At 37.7% G+C, this 24,799-nt stretch overlaps 2 protein-coding genes across 3 annotated transcripts; both read left to right on the forward strand.

The window, feature by feature from the left end:
- Nucleotides 1–1,034: 1,034 nt before the first annotated feature.
- Nucleotides 1,035–12,551, forward strand: nop5 (nop5 ribonucleoprotein). The gene is made up of 10 exons (XM_045755089.2): nucleotides 1,035–1,190; nucleotides 2,953–3,029; nucleotides 3,622–3,799; nucleotides 4,733–4,869; nucleotides 5,777–5,976; nucleotides 6,769–6,914; nucleotides 7,098–7,382; nucleotides 8,570–8,772; nucleotides 10,831–10,958; nucleotides 12,066–12,551. The coding sequence occupies exons 1-10, from the start codon at nucleotides 1,146–1,148 to the stop codon at nucleotides 12,233–12,235; spliced, it is 1,569 nt and encodes a 522-aa protein (XP_045611045.2). The 5' UTR covers nucleotides 1,035–1,145; the 3' UTR covers nucleotides 12,236–12,551.
- Nucleotides 12,552–12,699: 148 nt separating this feature from the next.
- On the forward strand, nucleotides 12,700–24,284 carry LOC123766167 (prolyl 4-hydroxylase subunit alpha-3). 2 transcript variants are annotated; one of them, XM_045755088.2, is made up of 11 exons: nucleotides 12,700–14,615; nucleotides 14,796–15,053; nucleotides 16,120–16,271; nucleotides 17,163–17,351; nucleotides 18,178–18,359; nucleotides 19,361–19,594; nucleotides 19,794–20,038; nucleotides 20,553–20,658; nucleotides 21,850–21,982; nucleotides 22,468–22,614; nucleotides 22,843–24,284. In XM_045755088.2, the coding sequence occupies exons 2-11, from the start codon at nucleotides 14,869–14,871 to the stop codon at nucleotides 22,932–22,934; spliced, it is 1,665 nt and encodes a 554-aa protein (XP_045611044.2). In that variant the 5' UTR covers nucleotides 12,700–14,615; nucleotides 14,796–14,868; the 3' UTR covers nucleotides 22,935–24,284. The 2 variants fall into 2 exon arrangements, with proteins under 2 accessions (XP_045611044.2, XP_045611043.2); XM_045755087.2 differs by having other exon boundaries at nucleotides 12,981–15,053.
- Nucleotides 24,285–24,799: the final 515 nt, after the last annotated feature.

Consider the following 24,799-nt stretch of genomic DNA (forward strand, 5'->3'; position numbering starts at 1 on the left):
AAAGGAAACCAATTCCTTGAAATAGACAAATAAAATTTTGACTTAAAGGAAAAGAAGGTAGTTGTGCAACTGTGTTAAATCTCTGGTGTGCCCCCACGTGGATTTTTGTATCCAAGCAAGGAGACCTCATATTCAGAAAGAAATACTGTATCTGCTTTGGAGAAAGTTCAGTGCCGGATGACTAGAATCATTCCTGAACTAAGCCGACATTCCAAGAATGGTTAAGGTGCCACAGGGCTAACAACACTGCAAACCAGACATGACAGAGCAGATCTCATTGAAACTTTAAAAATACTAAACAGTTTGGAGGATGTTGATCCAGACTTCTTCAAAAGGTTAGATGTAACATGAACAATGAGCAACGGTTTCAAGCTCAATTGGTCATTACTCTTATATTCTTTGTACACAAATTCTTTTGAATAAACATTTGTATTTATATGACGAATTTTTTTTTCGTGTACTGGAGCAACATGGCTCCCTGCCTGTCTCTCTCTTATCTTTCTGTCTCATTTGCCTATCCCGCTGGGACCTGTTTATTGCTGGGTGTATAGAGGCATCAGGTGAAATGAAACCTGCTCAACTATTTCTTTTTCGTCCGGGAATTGAACCCTGTATCCCCGATTATGAATTGAAATAATATGAATTATTTTTTTTTGTTTACAGTGCGTTAAATAGATATTTGATATGTTGGGCGACCGGTTAAATTATATAAGAAAACAAGTAGATTAATATTTACTGAAAAATAAAATTAGAGGAAAAATGAGTCTTATAGATCGTGTTTATTGATTTTTTTATTAACAAGCTTAGGTTTACACATCAATATGTCGAAAAATAAAGTTAAAGAAAAGTTATTTTCATATTTTTAGTTGGATCTCATTCCACTGAAAATTTCCTTTCCTTTCTACTCCACTGAAATATTATATATTTTTGTTTCATTTAAGAAACAAACATTATCTATAACATTCCATTACGTAAAACTGAAAGTGCCTTTCTGTTTTGTAATAAAATAGAGAGAAGTTAAATATATATAGTGTGTGTGAAGAGAGCGAGGGTGGCGGAGGAGGCAGCGAGGAGGGTCGACAGTGACCGCGTGGTGACGGCGTGAGGCGGCGACCACCTCCCTTGCCGCTCCACATTTAACAAATATGCTCGTCTTATTTGAGACCGCGGCGGGCTTCGCTATTTTTAAGGTAACTGTGCGTCTGGGAGTTCATTTGGGGCATCATACTTCAGCTAGACATGTGTTGTTGTTAAGAGAGAACATGAAGTGTTGTTAGTGGGAACCCGGAGTCCGTGGCTCATAAATTTGTAAGTTCTGCCCCCCCCCGAGGGGGTGAGGTTATTGGGCAGCGGCACTTATCTTATAGACACACTGCTATAACGGAATGTACAACACTCCCTAATAGGAAGAAAACCCGCTGGGTTGTTGTTGATGCTGTCCCATGGAGGCCTGGTCGAGGACCGGGCCGCGGGGACACTAAAGCCCCGAAATCATCTCAAGATGTACCCAGACACACCTGGGAACTCTCAAGGGAACAGCTTCTCTAACTATAATAATAATATCATTTTGCAACCCTTAAAACCTTAACGTTATTTTGCGGGTGCAATATGGGGGAATGTTTTTAAGGACAGTATCTATATGTGACATGTTACTGGTAGTGTAGAGAGCAATGTGATCAGCCTGGGGGCTATGACCGCACAGTCAGTGGCGCAGTGGTAAAGCACTCACCCGGTGCTTCGCGAGTGTGTTGGCCTGGGTTCGTATCCTGACCGGGCGCCAGTCCTTAACTGTAGCCTCTGTTCACCCAGCAGTGAATGGGTACCTGGTTGTTAAATGATTTAGTGAGTTCGTATTCGGGGGAAAATTAGGATTGGGAACCTACCCGAAACGCTATGTGAACTAGTGGCTGTACAAGAGTGTAAGAACTCTTGTATGTATAAAAAAAATACAAATAAACCCTTGGAACCGCATACCTGCCGATGCCGTAAATGCCAAAATCCTGATACAATTTTAAGATCGAAATAGATACAAATCATCAGGACAAATGGGAGGGACTTTTGACAAGCTGTGGGCTTCCTGGCCACTAGAGATAGTAGCCCCTCGGGTAAATGCAGGTAAGTTACACGGGTTATGCTAGAGCCATGGATGTTGTGGGCTTCGTACAATGTCGTTTCGACTTTTTTTCTTATCGTTTTAAGTTAAAACCGTATATATTGTTGGGTAAGGTTAAGTAGTTTTTATAATCTCTTGGAGAGCCTGGTCGGGTATGATGTGACTTATAACAATCCTAACCCATGGCATAAATATTTAGGCCTAAATAAATATTAATTTATTTAGCCTAACCCAGGCTAAATAAATGCAAAAGTCAGTTTGGACCCAAGTTTCCTAATGGATTTTAAAAATGATGCTTGGTTCAAATGATGTAAATTATTTTTACAATAGGAAAATGAGCTTTGTCAAAATGTGTGAATTCAATTTCATTAATTATTGAAAATATTATGGAGGAGGCTGCCATGTACTGTATATATTTACATACAAAATGTGTGCTATAAGAACCTGAGATTTAGGCTTTTATAAAAGGTGAAGTGAATGTGAGGAGATATTAGAAGGTTGAAATATGCAATAGCAGTTAATAGGAAAGGCTTGTAGGATGCCTAATGCCAAAGAGTGAGGTGAAATTGACAAAATATTTAGCAATGGAAGAAGAGAGCCTAAAGGGGCTAATGCAGCTAAGTTAGATCATGTTTCTTAAAAAGTTTAGAGCATTTACTGAGAAGGCAAGAGTCGAGAGCCATAGAGCCAGTACTAAGTTCATGTTGGGCAGTGAGCATGTTGTGTATGAGAGCCGATTCCTAGTTACTGAGTGTACAGTTTAGTGTATGAAGCCTAATATTAAATAATTTTAACTTTTAAGAGGGTATGAAGACTGAATTTACTTTTTCATATTACAGCTTTTGGACGAAAAGAAATTGCACAAGGTGGAAAATCTCTTTGAAGATTTTGAGACTCCTGAGCAAGCCAGTAAAATGTAAGTATTAGACTGCTGTATTGTTAATTATTATACTTTGTGACATTTTCTGATAATTATCTATGAATTTTCTATTTTTAATTTTCACTTTGCATTGTTGTAATATCTTCAGTTATTCTTTAATAGACTACTCTTCAAACACTTGTGTACAGGTTACAAATATATATGCTAAATTCTTATGTGTGGATATTTACAATATTAACTCGTATACATGTGATATATTGAGAGGCATTCTGGAAATTTGTGGCCGTAGTTTGATCTTGTACTACAGGTGGCCAGACCTACCTGTCTGTTATTAAAGTTCATGTATGTGTTAACTGTGTAACTGAACATTACATGTAGCCCTATGGTCATGCATGTACTGTATAAGCAGGAATAACTATCTAGAAATTATGAATATTTGATATATAAAATTGGTGAACAAAATACTAATACTGTGCTTTACAGCACTAATTTTAATAGTTTGATAAAGGAAATCTCATTTCCTATTACCTGTACTGTGCAAATTGGAGATAAATGAAGGGTAAGAAGATTAATTTAAATTTTTATTTAGTTTTTTTTTTCTTTAACATGGCACTTTTTCTTTCCCTAGTGTTCAGCTTCAAGAATTCAAGAAATTTACTGATTCAGCTGATGCTCTGCAAGCAGGAGTAGCACTGAATGAGGGTAAAATATGTAAACCATTGAAGAAACTCCTAAAGAAGGTGTTTTCAGAGGTATCACACGAGCAGCTGATGGTATGGGATGCTAAACTTGGAAATTCCATCAAGGTACGTCTGTTGTGCAACTTGGAAATGTCTTTGGTAATAATTGAAAAATAATCTAGGATGTTAAATAGTCCTCATTTATTTTTAATGGGCTTTCAGTTCATGTATAACATGTATAGACCTAACGTGTCTGGAGACAAATTCATAATGCAAGCGAATTGACATTTTTCTAAATTGTGGAAAGAGTACAATTAAAAAAGCTCTTTAGTTTGAAGTTAATAACACTAACCAAATTGATGTGTGATTAATAACATTTTAAAAAAATTTGCTGCCATGGTAAAATAATACTGTTGAGCCCTTCACATTATACATATACTGTATCAGCATAGTTATGGATACTAAAGATAAACTAGGAAAGATCACATAGACCTAAATAATATAGTGTTCATGCACCAATATGCCCTTAATAGTAGACAAGAAATGTGCAACTGCAGGTTTTTTTTTAATTTAAGTTTAAATTTTTTTAATTTAAATTTAAATTTTTAAATTTAAATTTAAATTTTTTTAATTTAAATTTAAATTTTTTTAATTTAAATTTAATTTTCAAATTTATTTTAAATTTTAATTTTAAAATTTTATTTAATTTTAAATATTAATTTAATTTAATTTTTAATTTAACTTAATTTTCAAATTTATTTGAAATTTTAATTAAAATTGTAAATTTAATATTTTAAATTTAAATAAGGTAGACCCAGAGTAAGACAACAGTTACACAAAGTGCATCACTAATTATGCACGTGTACAAGCCCATAAATATTTTTAATAACACTCTTGTCAGTCATGGCTTCCATCCATTGTATGTGATTTTAATAACATTTTATAAATATACTGTTTAATGAAAGACTTGAATTTAGAATACTGTTGGTACAATTTTAGGTAATTTTATTAAAGGCTACTTTTTCTCTATCTTTAAATATAGTGTGTGTGTATTTTCAGGACAAACTAGGTGTGCAGTGTGTGAGCAACAACAGTGTGAGTGAATTGATGAGATGTATTAAGTCCCAAGTGGAAGGTCTCATTCCTGGGTTGCAGGAGAAGGAACTGGCTGCTATGTCACTGGGTCTTGGTCACAAGTAAGTCCAATTTGACGACTTGGATTTTTTTCACAAAATATAATTTTAAAGTTTGTTTCTAGGATATTAATGTATTAATTGCTAAGACTATTACTTAGTTTCTCATTATTTTGAAAGCCTGATTGTACTTTTAAGAAATTTTTATGTAAAATTGATTCATGCATTTAAGTGTCACAGGCTTGACAGCTTTGGCAGTAAATAGTGTTGTATTTATGTTGATTACCACTTGAGGATATCCATGATATAATGTTTTAAGGGATATCTTTAACATATGACATTTCAAAATGGCATGTAAAAATAAGTTAGAAATACAGTATTGTAACGGCAAAATAAATGTGGTACTGTATTTGAATATTGGTTTTTGGTTCCCTTCACAGTAGGGTGCTATATATTGAATCATTAAGTGTTCTGCTTCATTTTTTGTAGATAAACTTGATATTGATTGCCTAGGAGTAGGTTCTAAGACCCGAGACAGTTTTCACCAATCTACGTCATCGCAGGTTTTCTTCCTGTTGGGGGTGTTGTACATGCTGTCATGGTGATACGTTCACTCACAGGATGAGTGGCGCTGCCCAATAAACTTGCCCCTTGGGGGGGAAAAAAATACATCGTCATTGCTACTCTTTAAGTAAACCTAATGCAACCCAACAAGATCCCATCTAACCCAACCCAACCTTTCCTATATCACTATGAGGTTATAATTTTACTCCGGCTCAGGTTTTAGATTTACTGAGAAGCAGAACTTTTTAAAAATTCTAGTAAAGATTTTCTCATTTAGAAGTTAAACCAGATCATTTTCCTACTATTAAATTTGTAACATTATTTACAGATGCATTAGACAAAAACTACTAAATAATTTCAACCGAGTCTCCAAATCTGTTTACTAATAGTTTGCGATTTTTTGCAGTCTGGCACGATACAAGCTCAAGTTTTCTCCGGATAAAGTGGACACCATGATAGTGCAAGCCATATCCCTTCTTGATGACATTGATAAGGAATTGAATAACTATATTATGAGAGCACGAGAATGGTATGGCTGGCATTTCCCAGAGCTTGGTAAGATTATCACTGATAATCGGGCCTATATCCGTGCTGTTATGGCAATGGGTAAGAACAGATTTTTTTTGTTTCACTAACATAAATTATATTTCTAGTTTTAAATGAACAAAGGGTTAGCAAGTTGTAAGAAAATTAAATATATCCTTTTATACAATACTGTACGTGGGCATTTGTACCACGGGAATTTGTACACACACATACACATATATATACAGGCTTCTTGTATGTGTGTTCTGACTTCACAGAACAAATGATCATTTTAGTAATGTAATGAACCTTTAATATATTGGTCCAAGTAAATAATTAAAATGTCTGACAAATCATTTCAGACAAAAATAAGAGAAAATAAACTTGGTTATTATTCTAATATACAATCCACCATATGCAACAGCTAAGGAATTCACAGAACAGATAAACAAAATAGAGAATAACCTTGATAATTTGGCAAACCCAATACCTGATATTATCTTTCTAAGTGACTTCAACTTGCCTAGTCTAAGATGGAGAAAAGCAAACAATAATATTATACCAGGTAATCTATCTGGATATAACCAACCACATATTAGAGAACTACTTGGATTCTGTGACAAATTTTCACCGGACAAGGATCACTCACCTTGCTAGATCAGCCAAAGTGTTAAAATAGTAGACATAAGATTATTGCTTATATACTTTTGGTATATTTTTATCAAATTTTTAGAAATCACTAAAGCCATTACGTGCATTTTTTTTTTATATGCTTCATTTCAGTTATTGAATGTATTTTCAAGTTTTGCATGGTCATTATATTTACTCATGTAACTACAGTGATTAATTAGTGTATGTATCCTTGTCTCACAGGCACCAGAGACAAAGCTGTAAATACAGACTTCTCTGAAATATTGCCTGAGGAAATAGAGGAAAAAGTGAAAGAAGCAGCTGAAGTCTCGATGGGTACTGAAGTTGCAGAAGAAGATATTTTAAATATAAAAAATTTGTGTGAACAGGTAATAAGCACTAATCTATTAAAGTTTAAATTTACTATATATATTTTTTGTATAAATCCGTATAATCTGCAATAATCTGTGTAAATGTGTATTTTGTATAAATCCCCCTCCTCTGTGTATATAGTTGCATCTATTTGTATCTTCATGATGCTTTAATATTTGTATTTATGTATTTCATTTCAGGTGCTCGAGTTGACGGAATATCGTGCTCAACTTTATGAGTATCTAAAAAACCGAATGGTGGCTATTGCCCCTAATGTCACCATCCTGGTTGGTGAGCTAGTGGGTGCTCGTCTGATAGCTCATGCTGGCTCTCTAATCAATCTGGCCAAGCACCCAGCTTCCACCATCCAGATCCTGGGTGCAGAGAAAGCACTTTTCAGGGCATTAAAATCTAGACATGCCACACCAAAATATGGTCTCCTGTACCATGCCCAACTAGTTTCACAAACTAGTCTTAAAAATAAGGTAATTAGGTGATCTTAATATTTTTTTAATTTAAGATTAAAACCCTTCTTAACCACTTCATTATGCAAAGTGCCTTTAGGTGCTTTGAGAGTTGCTATTTTTTTTTAATTAGGCTATATATTAATGGTTTCATTACTCTGTGTTTTGAAATGGAAATATGTAGTTGAGTTTGGAAACATTTTGACATTAACTTTACTTGAATATTTATGAAAAGAACAAAAATATGTCCTTGACAATTGCACTAAGAAGTTTTTGCCAAAACCATTTGCACAGTGCAGTGGCTAATGATAGCTGTGATGTGTTCTAATCTAGCCGTAATGCCTTATTCATTCCTGGAGGCATTCCATAAGGGAGTGCTCTCAGAATAAATGTTTCCAAGGGCTGTATGGCCATTAAAACATTTCCTCTAATCCCTTCACACATTTTTGTTCCACTCTTCCCATCCAAGGTAATAGTCTCCTTTCTTTTCCATATGATCCTTTCAGTTAACAGTTATATCTTGTTAAATGATTTTCAGGCATCATACAGGCATGTACATAACCACCCCTCCCCCCTTCCTTTCCCCTTGCCCTTTTCCCAAGTGTTTTATTCTTACACCAGCTACTTTCTTTATAAAAAAAATATCTGCCTGTTCTCTAACACTTGCCACTTTACCATATTAACAGTTTCACTTCCATATGTTAGGACTGGGTGCAGTATCTAGTCATTTTTAAACTCGTACTAATATTCCTTTCATTGTTCTCTTCTCTCACTTGTGACTACCCAGATGTACCCCCATTTTTATGTAACACTCTCCATGTACTCTGACCTTATCCTCTGTACTCAATGCAACCATAACTGTTAGCATTTGATTACATTTTAAAAATGTGTAATCATTGGGGTTCTGCTAATGGTCAAGTTTGCAGTGTTCCACTTTGATACTGAAATTGTCTTGAGTATGAAAGTAAATACAAATTAAACATTTATTAGTTAGGAGATAAACATTAAATAGTCATTTGGTAGTTACTGGGGTGCATAATAACTTAACTTGAATTTGGTAGTTAATAATAGACACACTATTTAAATGTATTCTCTGTAACATTACATTAAGCATGTTAATTTTGATAAGGTGAGATTTCTTGTATGTTTGTTGCCTTTATAAAATACTAAAATGTATACTTGAATGCATTATATTTAATTGTTAACAGGGTAAGATGTCTCGTATGTTGGCTGCTAAAGCAGCACTCGCTTGTCGTTATGATGCACTTGGAGAAGAAACTACGACAGACATGGGTATCGACAACAGATCCAAATTGGCGTCAAGAATAGCAATGTTGGAAAGCGGATTCACTCGCAAGATCTCTGGAACTGGGAAGGCTCAGGCAAGGCAGGCAAAATATGAAGGTGTAAGGTTAGTTGAAGAAAATATTTTAATTAATTTTGTGTATAGTATTTAAATGTGTGCCGTTATGGACTTTACTGCTGCAAAATGGCTTCAACAGAGTACTTTTGTATTGATTTATGTCCTCTTTATTAAAGTTTGTCCTCTAAGAATATGATTTAAGGAAAATTACTTTAAATTTCTGTTTGATAAATGTCCTAATGGTTGCTCATGAGGACATACACAACCAGAACTTAGGTGATTTACCAAATATGATTAAGGTGATTGTGAGTTTACAGTTTTATCGGATAAAGCAGTAGGGAGTAAGGATAAGTACATGCGGTGATCTGAAAAAATTAAATTTGATAACAGCTTGTCTGGCAGAGAATGAAAAAGCTACATGTGTATGTTTAAATATTTATATATTTATATACAGTAGTTAGATTTTAAATACTTATATATAGTAGGTAGATTTTAATGTAGATAGAAGATGGTTTTGGATGAATTCAGAACAGAAAGTAATGGAATCATTGTTCATAAGTTTAATACCTGGAATGTGTGATTAACCAGAAGAGGAATTTGGAAGCGAGTTGTCAGGGAAGGAAAGTGACCAATGTAGTGAACGGCTTGAGAATACACAATCGACTTGAAAATGGTCCAGGACGGACCAAAACGTCGTTGTCCCTTCACTTTCTAGTGTGTGGTTTAGTCAACATAGTGAACGGCCTTGACTCTTCAAATGCGCAAGTCAAGTGGGGACGATCATGCCATTTGTGATTCATTTCGCGAGTCAGTCAGAGAAGATTCAAAGTACCGTGAGAGATTTAAAAGTCCTATGTGCACATGGGGCTCACATTTGTTTCCTTAGACCTCCGGTAAAGACATTATCTTGAAAAATATCGTGGGCATTCCTCCTGGATGTATGAGCCTTGGTATTGATAGTGCTTCCATGGGTGCAGCAGCTCAGAGCACCTCTGTGCAGCTTGTTTCCACAGCATCACTTAATAATAAAGAAATAGATAACCACAATTATTTTGCAATAATAGTGTCACAGGAAATCCTGACTGTGATAGACTATGTGCAAGGTTCAAATATTGGTGCATACAATGCTAGTTATGATGTATAATAATTATGCTTTGAGACTTAGTGCCCAAGTGAATGAAATGATGTTACGGTATAGATATTTCATTGGAAGTGTGGTTGGCAATTTATATGATGTGGGTTGTCCAATTCCTCTGTGCTCTAATGGCAACCAGTGAAAGTTTAAAATTCTAGTTGGGTAGCGGTTAACTGCTTTTGGAATCCTTCCTTAATAAGGCTGTCTGTGGCATAGTTGATAGAGCTCCTACCTCCTGCTCATAGGGTCGGCAGTTTGAGATTCCGTGCTCAAGTTAATGAAATATGCTAAAACATATGGTGCTCATATATAGTGACATGTATGAACCTGGATGGGGTTCTGCAAATTCTTCTGCCTCTCAGTGCCCAGCTTGGGGCCAGAGGCTTGACTAGAGAGCTTGGTCCAACAGGCTGTGCTTGGAGCAGAAATTTACTTGGGAAGGCAACTGGGTGTAGATTGGACCTACCGTGCAGAAGGCCTACTGCAGTGCTAGTTTATGATCCGTGTCCATATTTAGAATGAGAGATATGACCCGATATTAAAGTAACTATCTACATCTTATATAAGTTGTGATTTAATCATTCATTTTTTTAACCTCGCATTAGAAGGGGTTCTTGGTTGAAACCCTGTATAATATATATTAGAAAATTGTGCACATTAATCATATTACCACAACAAGATTTGGCTATGTTAGGTGTAAGTTTACATTAGAAGAAAGGAAACTGCAGAAGGTTATTGCAACCTTATGAGGCACCACCTATTTGTGGTGCCAAATCCACCCAAACTCATTCTTATGAGAGTCTAACCTATGCTTAAAGCAATCCAGTGTTGCCATTTCTATAATGTTACTTGTAATATGTTCCATAAATCTACTTCTATGACCCTATTTCTAAATTGGTTATTACCCATTGGTTCGTGTTGCCTCTATATGTTAAGAAACCTCATACTAAACTTGATGTTTCTTTTCTTAGTGAGGTGAAAGAGTATTCTGCTGCAGCGGATTCAACATTAGAGAGCTCGAGCAAGCGTAAGATTGATGATTCATATGAGCTACAACCACCGAAGAAACTTAAAATAGAAATTGTGGAAGAGCAGCCAGGTGAGTTCACTTCAGTTATAGTTATTGGAATTACCATCAAGCAAAGTGCAGTCATCGTCGTGTGACGATACGTTTTTGGATGCAAGTGTTTCCCATATGATTCTAATACACAAGTGGAGTTTCCATATCAGTCATGGGGAGGCCACACAATAATTTGGAGTCAGTTGTAGTTTAGCTCCTGGTTTCCTCCTCATATGATAAGGCTATAACACCTTACTGGGCCAACATAAGCTCTTAACTGTGCAATGTAAATTTTGATATTATTTTTACTTTTGTATACAGATTACTTTTTTTTTTAATATATTTTACTTTTGGTTTTTTAATATACGTATATTATGTCAAATATATTTTGCTTGCTCCTGGCTAGTACAAAATAATGCTGACAAATAGCAGCCGAGATGTTGAAACCTGCCCAGGCTACAATCGTAATTTTGGTTCGATACTTTTGAATACAGATCTACCATTTAATATGGGAATGGTTTGGTTATATATGTGGTTCCTGTAAGCCAGTAACCCTTCATCAGGAATGTTTTTGTGTACCTTGTGTCTCTGCTTGCTGAGTCGGGATAAATTTCCTCCAGTTAAAAGGTTTAACTGCTGGTTTTGGCTTTGTGTTGTGATGGTGTTTTTTTCATGCAGATGTTGCCGTCAGCAATCCTCCTGCAATGTTCAGTCTTGGTTATGCAATGCCGGTAAACACTGGATCTTTGGTATCGCCAAAATGGCATCACACGCTTCATATTTAAAGTTTTTTTCAATCCCTCTGTCACTGGTGCAGAGGTTAAGTGTTAGTTTTGTCAATGCATTAAATTTCAAATATTTTCACGAGGGGATTGTTTTGATACTGCTCTCTAAGTTTTCCTTATGAGCAAATTGATTCTGATGTTCTCCTTGCTCCTTTGAGGAGACATGCCTAAGATGTTGAATCTGTTGCCTTGCAGTGTTCTATAATACTGTAGCGTAAGTTGAAGGCTGCCAGTACATGATCCTTTATTTTGGATGGACTGTGCCAAGTTCAGCAAAGTAGTTTATTCATATTCTTGCTAGCTCAACCTTTTTTTAAGTGCAAAGTATTGAATGTGAACTCAAGAATCTTTCTCCTTACAGAAACCTCACAGACTAGTAGTGGGAAGAAGAAAAAGAAAAAGAAACTACAGGTAGAAGTCAAAGAAGAATCTGAGGAACCAGAAGTCAAGGAAGAGACTATGGATGTAGAGTCATCAGAAAAGAAAAAGAAGAAAAAGAAAAAGAAGAAAGAGGCAATAGAGAATGAATAATTAGGAAAATTAATTATACAAGAGCTTATAGCTGTGTTTCTGGACACTTATAATGTCTATTATAATTTTTTATATGAATTGTTTTTATTTTTAAGTTAGGAGATAAGGCAGCATGCTGAAGTAATCATGTAAATACTGTGTGCAATACATGAATGGTAGATTGTGGGGAGAAAATGGTTTGTGACTGAGCATCAGCGTATAAAGACCATACATTACACACAAGTCAAGTCTATTTTCGGAGTACTTAAGCTTTTGTCGACCTAATATGTATGTCTTATGTATGTATTCCTAAATCTCCAATAAATTTTTCATCCAACTGTATTTTAATAATTTGTCACTACAGTAAAGTTTTAGCAGGAAAAAAAGGTTCAAAATACTGTTGCAGGTGCATACTGTGCTTGAACTTAATTAACAAATTGTGATGGGCAGGTATTGAGAACACATTACTTATTCTGTATTGAACACATTAGTTTTATCTGTACTGATATTTTGGGTAATTTTGTATATAAAGTATAATTAGGGATCATAGGCCAAACCATATGAAGTTAACATGACCATTGTATGATAAAGATTTTTGTGATGTTACCCAGTGTTGGCAGTTAATTTAAACAGCACACATTCTGGAATAACCTTGGGAATTTTTGTCAAAGTATTTCTAACGTAATTGACCTGGTAGCTTTAAGATTGTTCAAATTAACTTTAATCTTGTCAAGAGAGCAGCGTAGGCAGTTTGCTGCACAGGTTATCCTATATTTTATAAGCTTCTTGGACATAAGCAACATGTAAATTCTCTACTGTTGCCTCATGGTGATTTCATTTGATGTACTTTTCATTTTGTAAAGAAGCTGTCCATTCAGCTTCTTTGGATGATATGTACTGAGCTTGACTTCACTCGACGAATAAGACAAAAACGTATTCCCATCATAAGGTGGGGGATATCTCTGAATAAGGGTCTTCGCAGATATATAGAAAAAGGCTAACATTAGTTCAAATCTACAAAAGCAGCAGGGAAGACCCTCTTGTCAAAATATTGGAAAAGCTATTTTAAATTATAACTATATTTATCCATGACCGTCAGCCTGTCCTCATGAAGGCCAAAAGTGATTCTGTACGCCCCACCAAACCTGCTGTTTATGAATGAAAAACGGTTTACACGGCTCGAAACTGATTGACGTCCAAACACTTCCAGAACAAGTGCTTCGCTGATGACTTTTGTTCGAACTACAACGCATTAAATGATTCACCCACGTACTACAAATAATCGCCAACAGAACCCAAACACCTAATCTAACCAATGCCTAAATATGCACAGCATGCTAATATATAATATTAACTGAGAAAATTCCTGTTTTGAATGAGCATGTTAAAATTGAATGCGTCTTTAAGGTCGACCGCTGGATGAATAGACTTCATCTGAGGACGGGTTTCCCTACATTTTATCTAACATTCACATGAAACAGCCCAGCATCCATACATGTATTAAGTTACTTAGTAACATGTTTCCAATAAACATTTTTCTGGTCTTTTTGACATTTTAGGTTGCTCAGCTGTTATAAGTGAACCCATTACAGTATGTGATACCGCCTACAGTTTGAGTACGTGGGTTATTAATAAGGAAATTAAACTTAAAAGTCTTGTGTAAACGTAATAATATACCCTTGTCAGTAGATTATTCACATGTGCTCATTCTGCGTTTATATTTGCCAATTCAGTTCCGTTACCAGGTGAAGGTTGACGGCGTCTAGCCTATGTACGCTCCTTACAACAATATTTTAGGATTTTAACTTATGTTTATCCCGTGTTCAACATCTATTCATATCTAAAGGTAGAAAATAGATACAGGATAAACGGCTATTTAAGTTTTAACGTCGGTTAAAACCGAATAGACTTGGTTTTCTGTGATAAGTTCTCGATACTTGCTTAGCTAAACGAATAATACATGTGGTGTTCATTTACAGAACCCATTACGTGCTTCTGTAACCTTTTCCCACTACAACACACAGGATGAACATGGGGGGGGGGAATAAACGACTTAACTGAACAAAAGCACCAAAGTTGTTTAACGATTAGGCAAGTTGTATTCCAGGAAAAATAAAGATTAAAAACCTGAAATGCCATATATGCTAGTGGCTTAACAAGAATGTAAGAAATCTAGTGTATTTAAATAAAATAAAGACTGCAGGTGTGTGGAAGTAGTGGATGAAGAGTGTCGCCGGCAACCAGAACTCGCCGGTGAGCAGTCAGTGGTGAACCCTGGGCGGACCTGGAGATGGTCTGCTGCACACTTCCTCTCCTTACCTCCTGTGTGTGGCGTTTGGACAGTGCTACAGCAAGGCGTATGCGTAGAGCCCAAGTGTTTGTGGCTAAAACGCATTTTATGGTGTGATTTTATTGTTTAAGAAGCGATAACGGAAAACACGTGTGGCTTGACAAAAGATAGTTCTGTACCGTGTGGTTTAGGTGGCGATACAGTGTTAATTATTATTGTGTACACTACATACACATGAAAGAGTAAACTATGAGGACGAACTTATCAATATCCTCTTTCCACCTTTCATAGTGAGGGCGCACTCGCCCGGAGACGGTCAATTGCTTACTACCAAATAGACCGTAGCAAAGCCGCAGTGTAATTAATGGTGAGCGTTGAACTTGCCGTGATGGCGTCAGTGATGGTGTTGAGCGCCTTGGTGGGCGTGGTGAGCGCCGGCCACGCCTCCTGGACACACCTACACCACCTGCACCAGGCAGAGCTACATGCTCTCCAACAAATACGGACCCTTCTACATACCTTTAATGAACTGAACGAAGTATTACAAAGGCAGGTAAAATATTCATTATTTAGTAAATTTTGTATATTGTGGGTAAAGAGTGGGAATCAACGATGCAAGATATTGTCATTATTTGTGTATAATACAAATAAAAATAATGTTACTGCCAGTAGTTAATATATTTGGGGTGCGTAATGACAGGACCACAGCCATTGGTCACATTTGTATTCAAAAGTACAAAAACGATTGTTTTCATTATTAATAAATCATTTCAACTGTTAGTCTTTTTATATAATCAAGAAGGTGCCATCAATATTGTCAGCGTGGTTCACATAGCTAGATGGGAAAATGTTAAAATACTTTACACAAATCAAGGGAAGCCGTCATCAGGATATCTTTGCATTTGTCACCTGAATGGAATGGTGTAAGAGACGATTCCTCCCAAGTCTGAAACCATACATGGTGGTAGTCAGACTACCAGACAAGACGGTGCACGAGGCATGCGAAGAGCTTGCCCATAAAGTCTTGTTGGTCACGGATATCAATGAGATCGGGTTTTTCAGAAAACCAAATCCAGGTTAGAAAATCGATTGGTAGTGCCTCGTAAATACCTATGGATGTCCTAATAAATGGCCATTACATTAGAGTCCCTGACCGGAAATGTCGGTGGTACAGTACTGGTTATATCCATTTTATGGATGAAGTTCTTTTCACCAGAGTTTTGGCTGTTAAACTGGAGGAAGGAGCAATACTCTGCTCATGTTACTCATCTGAAGCAAAAGCCGAGGCCCTCTTGATGCCAAACTATTCTCTTGAGAGTCTTAGTCTAGACCACTGAGTCTCAAACTGGGGGCCTTTTTGCAATATGTAGGGGGCCATAACTTGAGACAGTGTACAGGTTATTATACTAAAAAAAGTAACATAATAATAAATTTTGTTGCAAATTTTCTTGAATACTGTGTAGGGAGCCATTACAATTAATAGCTCCCTACACAGAAATTATACAGAAACAATCTTCATGAAATTTTATTTTATATTATTGGTAGATCGTCGAATAGGTCTTGATCGTTGGTTTGATACTCGGTTATTGCCTCTAATATTGTCTGACCGTTATAGGTACGTGGACTCGTGGGAAGCAATAGGTGGAGACGCGGGGACGCCACCTGGCGATCCTGCAGCTGCTTACTCCCTCCTGCGTCACGTGGCAGGCGGCTGGACGCAGGTTAACGGCGCATTACATAAACTTAAAGGAGTTTTCAGCGATATTGGTGAGTACCGGTTTGCATTTATACTTTCCCTTCCCATAACTTTTAACAAGAGAGCTTTCCTTTCCCATAACGCATGAAAAGCCTTACCCACTAACATTCCATGGAACACGATCGGTAAATGGGTTAACAGCCAGGTACCAGGTTACTGCTGGGTGAACAGGGACTAACATTCAAGGATTGGTGGCCAGAGAATCCTTCTGGGCCAGGATTCGAACCCAGACCAAATCGCTCGCGAGGTTGTGTATTAACAGTGCACCACCTTTTATAGTGCCTCTTCAATAACTACAGTATTCCTCAACATCTGTGACTGGATTCCACTCGAGTGATTTTAAAAAGTTTCTGGAACTAATAGTTCTTCAGACCTGCGTGTCACTTTCAGTGGGACTGTTCCCATATCAATATCGCTTTATCCACGAGTCCTGTTAGTACAGTTAGGCCTACATACAGCCTTGCATTTCACCACGATGTGCAACTTTGTTATTAAATAATGTGTTCACTTCAGCGCCAAGCTTGTAGACAAATTCTGTAACACTTTTAATTGTTCCAATGAAGTCGGCGGTATTACCGTAGTTGGCTAGTCGGCAGTTAGGCGATGAAATGTAAAAACTCGCAGTAAAATTGTATTTTCCCCCATTTTTCCGTTAATTTTTTGCAGTTACCATAATACGGCATAAATTTTTTTGTTAATTATTGTTAGGATAGCACACAAAAGTATAGCACTTATAACTAACATTGCATACAAATAATGATGACCAGACCACACACTAGAAGGTGAAGAGACGACGACGTTTCGGTCCGTCCTGGACCATTCTCAAGTCGATTGTGTATTTGTATTTGCATACAAATAGTTTCTTCCCGGTTTACACTTTAGTATGAGTAATTTGTGAGCAGAGGTGCTGGCGTCGAGGGCGGACTGGGAGCTGCTGCCCAGTGGGGAGGACGTGGCGGCGGCGTCAGAGGCCCTGGTGAGGCTTGTCCACGTGTACGACCTCAACATGACCACGCTGGCCTCGGCTGGTCACTTCCACCCACACCAGAGGGAGATCAACACCGCACCACCTCCCCACTACCCACTGGCAGGTATATGGGCTGTTGTTTTTGTTGTTTAAGATTCAGCTACTAGGAACAAAAAGTTCCAAGTAGCACGGGCTATGGTGAGCCCGTAATGGATTTACCTGGCACAGAAACGGGGCTGTAACTGTATATAGGCTTCTTCCTTCGTTTTTGTATAAGCAAAACTTAGGCTTGTATATATTTTGAACCGCCAATTATCCTTTGGGGAAAAATCCATATGCATACTGCGTATCAATTGATCCATGGAGGAAATTATGTTGATGTGTGTTAGGTTTTCAATTTAGGGAAATTACTAAATCGTAAGTGATAAATAAATGTATTGCAGCTATAACTTTCCCTTTTTTTAACCTTCAGTGATTTCCTTCTGGAATTATTTTTCAGGAGCTTAAACCTATCGATTTTGACTAGATCGATCAGAGGCCAGGATCAATGTTGTAGCCAACCCATTCTCCTGTTTAGCTAGTACTTTTTATAACTTTGTTGACCATCGTACATACATTGGCGTAATGGACAATTATATAGTAGAATTTGATACTGTTTACTTCAGACTCTGAAATAAATTAGCCTAAAACCAAGTCTAAATATTCCTAGGCCTAGTATAGCACAGATATGCACAATGTTATATCTCAGATAGCGTGTATTGTTCCCAAGAATAATTTTGGCTATGAGTTGATATCCATATAATTAGAAAAAAATAACAATATTTTCTTTGTATAGCATATGTAGGCTATTTATAATTAGTTATCAGTATCTTGCTGGTGTAAACCAGTTAGTTTATTAAATTACAGAAATTATATTTCTGGTATGGGAGTTAAACGTATTAAATCCTCAGTGAGCGACCTAGCGTCCATCGGCCTGGTGGCTGTCAACAAAGGTTACCTCAACATTGGTGTGGAATTCCTGCGAGCAGCTAGAGCCAGGTCGACCATCCACGCCCACGCGGACGGGGGGTCCTTGGAGACGCAGTTCTCTACCCAAAGGCTTGACAGCTTGCTCAACACGGCCGTCAGAGTGGTGAGTAATGGGCACTGTGGTGTTAACCAGTGCCATATTATCCATTAGGCACAGTGCCTAGGGCCTATGAGATAATAGGGACATCCGTTACTTATGTATATATGAAATTGGCAACCACACTACCGTGGATAATACACACTTCATTCACCTGGACACTAGGAGACTCTAAGGGAGGAACTATCGGGGGGAAAGCGCCAAGCCATTACGACTGTATAGTACTGGGAAGGGGTCAGGATAAGGATTAGAGATGGGACGGGGGGAATGAATGCTGCCCAACCACTTGGACGGTCGGGGATTGATCGCCGACCTGCATGAAGCGAGACCATCGTTCTACCGTCCAGCCCAAGTGATTGAGCCCCTAAGAGTGGGAAATGGTAGCTCTATCAACTGTACTACAGACAGCCTTTTGTAGGAGAATTCCAGAAGCAACTAATCGCTGCACAGCTGGAATTTTAAACCTTCCTTAGCTGCCATCAATTCCTACATGACTAATTAATGACGTGGGCGTGGGTCAATAATTTCTGTGAAATTGATTACTCAATTTCTTCCCTGGCTTTAGTGGTAGCCAAGGAAGACGTAAAATTTCAGCTGGGGAGCGGTTAGTTACTTCTGGAATCCATCCTTCCTTATTAAGTACTTTCGTATTTAATAATACCTCCTCAGAAAGATGGATTTACAATTCAGTGGTGTGGATATATAGGCATGAATGAGGTGAGATGACAATGTCTTTGTTCACAAACATTAGAGAATAATGAGAAGAGGATATTAATAAGGTATTATTGATATAAATGTGTATACAAACCAGTACTAGTATTCAAATTATGATTTTGTAATTTGTATTAAAGCAGATTCAATAATGTTTCTACTGAAAATGTTTTTACAATTCGTTATTGAAGAAGCAAAATCAGTCACCAATTACAGCCACCAGCCTTCGAAAGCATTGTAAGTGCCATAACTTAAGGACCAGTTACTGCCCCATCAGCAGCCTTCTATAACGACAGCATGACCACGTGCTGGAGATGAGGGGACCTCGCTCGCTGACCCACATAACGGCTCGGACGTCTTACGGACTCTCGCAAGGGAGGGTTCACCGCCCGAAGGAGAACGCCAAAGAGGACGTAGTGGTGGGCGTACAGTATCTGAAACTACATGGGAACAAGACTTGGATGGTGCAGGAACGCCCCTTGGTGGAGCGGCGGCAGGTAGAAATGTTGTGTCGAGGCGTCGAACTCAGGGTAAGGGGCTAGAGAAAGTATTTTGAAATGTGTATAAATGTTCGTAAAAATGAGGTAACTTTAAGTTTTATTGTGACAGTAGTTTTTTGTGATTTGTGTACGGGATGTAACTGGTTTTCGTTGTTTTGTCTAGACAAGTATTTAATACAGCATATAACATTTATAATTAAAATATGTATGAAGTGCCACGTAATAACAGACGAGTGTGATCAAATGTGAGCTGCACTGCCGGTACATGAGCAACAGCAGCCCCTGGCTCCTCCTGGCACCCTTTAAGGTGGAACAACTCTCCCTCGACCCCTACATCACGCTCATCTACGAGGTCCTGAGCCCGCGGGAGGCAGCAGAAGTCAAGGAGAGGGCGAGCAGCCAGTTGCACACCTCATACACCGCCAGGAAGGGCAGCGGTCACGATGCTCCTAGTAGCGAGTGGTCGCTCAAACAGTACGTGTCTTGGAGTGTAATTGCCAGCCTTGATACTTATCTATGCTCTATATTGGTTTCAAGTTAAATGAGTTAATGCTTCAAATGTAATAATTTATGGGCATTATTGCTATATTCTAATAATATATAAGCGGTAAATACACAACAGGATTCTAGCTTTCTAACCTGAATGTGAGGATATGGTAAGTCTGCGCTTGCTAGAGACAAAGGATAAGGGGTTGTATGATCGATGGTTTCAAGTAGATTATAGGTATTAAGGTCCTCAAGATGTCGAAACAGATCAATGCCGTAGTAATAGGTGTAAAGTAGACCAGTTTAGTTTTAGGAGAGATACAGTAAAGTACTGTTCTAGGAATATGGTTGTGGAATGGTATACCAGCTAGCATTATTAATACAGTTTAACAAGTACCAAGAATAGTTGGTTTAGACATGGTGGTGAGTGGACCCGCCTACTATGGAGAGACCTGCCACGGCGCTAAATAATTCTTATATTCTAATTGTTCTTTCTTATCAGTGCGTGGCTGGAAGAAAGAGAGGTGACGTCACTCCAGAGACTGGGACGTCGTTTAAGCCAGCTGGTGGGAGTCACCTTGCATGACTCTCTCTCTGAACCCTACAGGGTAAGACTGGTCAACACTGATATCTAAACGTGTCGAAGTCTTAGATGTAAGACCTTGATAAAAGGTTCCGTGTATACAACATTTATATTTCTAAACAGGGCTATGCATGGCATGGCCGATAAACGCTACCATTATTTACAGGAGTGTTTCATGTCACATTTATTACAAGCTCATCCCTCATGCCCCAGGGGCAGTTGAAGTTGGCTTGTGAAGCTCCCAGATGACTGGCCGGACAACCCTCGGGCCGTGTGTTGGTGTCTGTACTCAACACCCACATGTTTGTTGTGTATGGAGACTAGTATGCTCCCTATTTCTCTTCAGATCCTAGTATACCACCCAAGATATCCAGTAATTTTATTTGATATTGGGATTTAGGCCTCGGGCCAGGTACTAATGGATACAAGGAATGGTGCCCAATCGTCTGAACTTGCCAAGAGTTTGATCTCGGGTCGCGTCACTTACCTGGCAAGTGAGTGTGTGTATTCTGTGTACTGTCTCGGTACCGAACAGACCTTGCACCAGTATTGCATTTAAATCATGCGAATTTCTTAAACTTCATACCTTAAAACCTTCAGCACTGCGTGCCACGGACAGGTGATCATCATACGTGATATACACAGCTGTTCATATTGCTCGCTCACCTACACTGTTCTTCACGAACCGACACCACCTTTAGTCGTGCTGGGAAGTGAACGTCTGAGAACAACACACATTCTTTAAAAAGAAAAACAAAAAATAACTGCACTTCAGCTTCTGTTTTTAAAATACATTTTAGATTTTATACACGAACACAAACTGTCTACTAACGGCTCCACACCTTTGGAGTCGAAGCCTTCACACTCCTGTAATATAGACATACTTTATATAAATATTTTGTTGTAGAATTTCGTCTGCTGAATGTTTCTCTCTCATCTTAATAGCCATCTTTGTAGTCAACTGATCTGTAGATTGGGTCTAATAATTATAAACATGTATAATACACATGTGTATAGAAACCTATACACGATAAATTATGTTGAAGTATATCAAGTCAACATCTTTTCTCACTGAGAAATCTTACATGTTCTTGCTTATTATGAAAGGAGAACATACACATATACAGTTTTGCAACAACGTAAGAGACACGGTATAGAAAATAGTCCCGTAGAATGAGAGAAACATCTAGGGAACATTTCCATGTTTATTCCCCAGGTGGCAGACTCCGGCCTGGGAGAGAGCTACGAGGCGCGTCGGGACACCCATGGCCCTGCCAGGAGTCCTCCCAACCCAGCAGTAGGGGAGAGGATGGCCACTGTCCTCACTTACCTGGAAGCTCCAGCTGCAGGTCAGTAGTAGTATGGGTCATACTCTGGCCAAGTGCGCTGCTGTGGCCAAGTCTGCTTTTGTGACACTTGCTATTGTGGAGTATGTTACTTTTCTGGTATAATTTATGTTGTATTGATATTAAAATAATTAGTAAACTAAAAGTTATGATTGTTTATCCTATTAGTGGTTAGTGAAATATGCTTACAAAACGCTGCGTTCTTTGTCAGTCTGTAATATACTTACAGACCATGGAAATGCGCCAATCAAAAGTGAAGCATGCTATATTTTGCGTATTGTATACATAAATTTAGTTTCCCATACCCTAGGCAGACTAGATGAAGAGATGTATCATAATTAGATGCATTGGAGAGTGTGGACTTGAAAGAAAGTACAACATACCGTCAATAACAAAGTATATTTAGGATGTTGCCAATGGTATGCGCTCGGAAGAGATCTTCCACAGTTGGAACGGTGGATTAACGCTGTACGATGTTGTCTTGGCAGGTGGGCGCACGGTATTCCCATGGGCGGGCGTGGGCGTGGAGGCGGTGGAGAGGGCGGCAGTGCTGTGGTGGAACCTGTTAGCCTCCCACGAGCATGACTTCCTCACCCGCCATGCTGCTTGCCCCGTCCTCTATGGCCGCGCCTCGAGTGAGTTAATAATAATAATAATAATAATATGTTTAATTAGGTAAAAGTACATACAGGATGAGTTAGTGTTGGATTTCTAGATAGCACTAGCCTACACTTGTACCAGAAGTGGTACCCTCACAAATTTATATATGATTATATATAAATATTATATATTTATGTATATAATATATATAATAATATAATATAATTTTAATGTGTTAATATTTTTGTTCTGCCACGTTTCAGGTTTAACTAAATGGGTGGGTTACACTGGCCAGTGGCAAACCCTGCCATGTGCTTCTCATCCTGCCAGGAAGGTCATGCTCCCTTGGCGCTAGCAGCTACCTCTCTCTCTGCACCCCAGCAGGCGGCGACCCGGGTCCTCTAGCTCGCTCATCAATCTTCTTGTAATTCGTATTCGTACCGCCATTAAAATAACGACATGGTTCCTTGAAAATAGCTGTTTAGACTCCTAAAGTTAGGAATTATTTCCTGTTAAGGTCTTCGTTATATCTGATACAACTTTTAAGACGGGATTATATTCTAGTAATGAAGGGCATAATAATAAGCAAGCTAAGAGCTGCTGTCGAAGTGCATTGATGGTCAAAGGTTTGAACAGTTAGCGTTGGTTATGATGGAATGAGACCAACGGTCCACGTGGGATGATAACAATGAAGAAATTAATAGCTGATGATTTTCTAGCTAGAAATTGTGGACTTGTTGATATAAAGGGAACTTGTCATGATAGAAGACGAGAAATTTAAGTCGTTCTGGAGCGCACACATGTTTGGAAATTATAATTCAAAATTGGGGAGAGATAATGGAATAATTGTTTGAATATAGCGTTAATGATAACTAAAACACATAGGAACAACGGGCTTATAATGAACAGAAGTTAAGCCATATATATAAAACCACTAGTACGTAAGAAAGCAAGGGAAGGTAGCCTAAAATGTTTCGGTAAGAGTGACGGCGTAGAGAAACTAAAATGTTCGAAGAAATGTAGAGTAGGCTATTATTGAAGTGGCTGATGTAGTCTTAGTGCAGCAGGCCTTACGATTTAGAGAAGAATTTTCAAATTTTGTGGTAGAATATTGTATATCAAATGTTTTGTTTTGAGTAGAAAAGAAAGTTGCTTTATCTGCTATGTACGCCTTTGGTTGTAGAGCTCTGTGCTGTAACTCTCAATATTTTGACTACCGACAGCACTGACTTCTGACCTTGACCTCCCACCATTCTCGGCATGATTAGTGACTAGAATCACCAGGAACCTCGATGGCTAAATAGGTGGCATAGGTTCATGCGTTTTAGTACTCCTTATTTTGTATGTTGTGGCCGCTCAATAGAACGCGCTGCGATTTTTAATCACATATGTAAACGTCGATTTCTTTTGCAGCTGCGCTTATTTTAAACACGCTTGTAATATTATAACTTACTATAATCTTGTATTAGTTGCATATAGACCTCACTTACATATTTCACAGGTTGACCAGTGGCCATGCTCCTAGCTGCCACGTTTCCCAGAGTGAATTTACATTCAAATACCTCTACGACTGTCAGACATCATGGATACCATTTGCTATCTCTTATCCTGAGTAATGATGTTTACTTTTCAGCATGTGATCTCATTTTATACAGAAGGCTGGCCTCCCACTGATTATAATTATTGTTTTTTGTTATATATAATATATATATATATATATATATATATAATATATATATATATATATATATAATATATATATATATATATATATTATATATATATATATATATAATATATATATATATATATATATATATATATATATATATATATATATATATATATACACACACACTGAGGTTACTATAATAATGCTGAGCAAGGGTAAGGACTAAATTATGCTAGAAAGCAGATAAATTGTGGGTGTATTGATGCCACAACTCCATAGGCTTTGAACTTTACATCTAATCCTGGTACATAATTAATTACCCTCTATTACAAAAATGTATTTTAATACCGGAACTTGAATATAGTTGACAACATCTGCACAACAAACAATGGTTGATAATTAGCAACACCTCTGCTCACATTTAATTGTTCTTTTATCCTCATGGATAATAAATATCGGCATAGATGCGTATGATGAATTTTGTCAATATTCCTCGTGTCCATCGCAGTCCATTATTTTAATGTATCCATAAAATGTCTATACTAAGT

This window comes from Procambarus clarkii, chromosome 9, assembly GCF_040958095.1.
Source record: "Procambarus clarkii isolate CNS0578487 chromosome 9, FALCON_Pclarkii_2.0, whole genome shotgun sequence".
Lineage (NCBI taxonomy): Eukaryota > Metazoa > Arthropoda > Malacostraca > Decapoda > Cambaridae > Procambarus > Procambarus clarkii.

What these genes read in the sequence shown, in the direction of transcription:
- nop5 (XM_045755089.2), top strand. Translation starts at nt 1,146, where the DNA reads ATGCTCGTCTTATTTGAGACCGCGGCGGGCTTCGCTATTTTTAAG. An exon ending in CGGGCTTCGCTATTTTTAAG is followed by an intron (nt 1,191 to 2,952) that starts GTAACTGTGCGT and finishes TTCATATTACAG; the next exon opens with CTTTTGGACGAAAAGAAATT. An exon ending in TCACTGGGTCTTGGTCACAA is followed by an intron (nt 4,870 to 5,776) that starts GTAAGTCCAATT and finishes GATTTTTTGCAG; the next exon opens with TCTGGCACGATACAAGCTCA.
- LOC123766167 (XM_045755088.2), top strand. Translation starts at nt 14,869, where the DNA reads ATGGTGAGCGTTGAACTTGCCGTGATGGCGTCAGTGATGGTGTTGAGC. An exon ending in TCAACACGGCCGTCAGAGTG is followed by an intron (nt 18,360 to 19,360) that starts GTGAGTAATGGG and finishes CTATAACGACAG; the next exon opens with CATGACCACGTGCTGGAGAT. An exon ending in CCTGGAAGCTCCAGCTGCAG is followed by an intron (nt 21,983 to 22,467) that starts GTCAGTAGTAGT and finishes TTGTCTTGGCAG; the next exon opens with GTGGGCGCACGGTATTCCCA.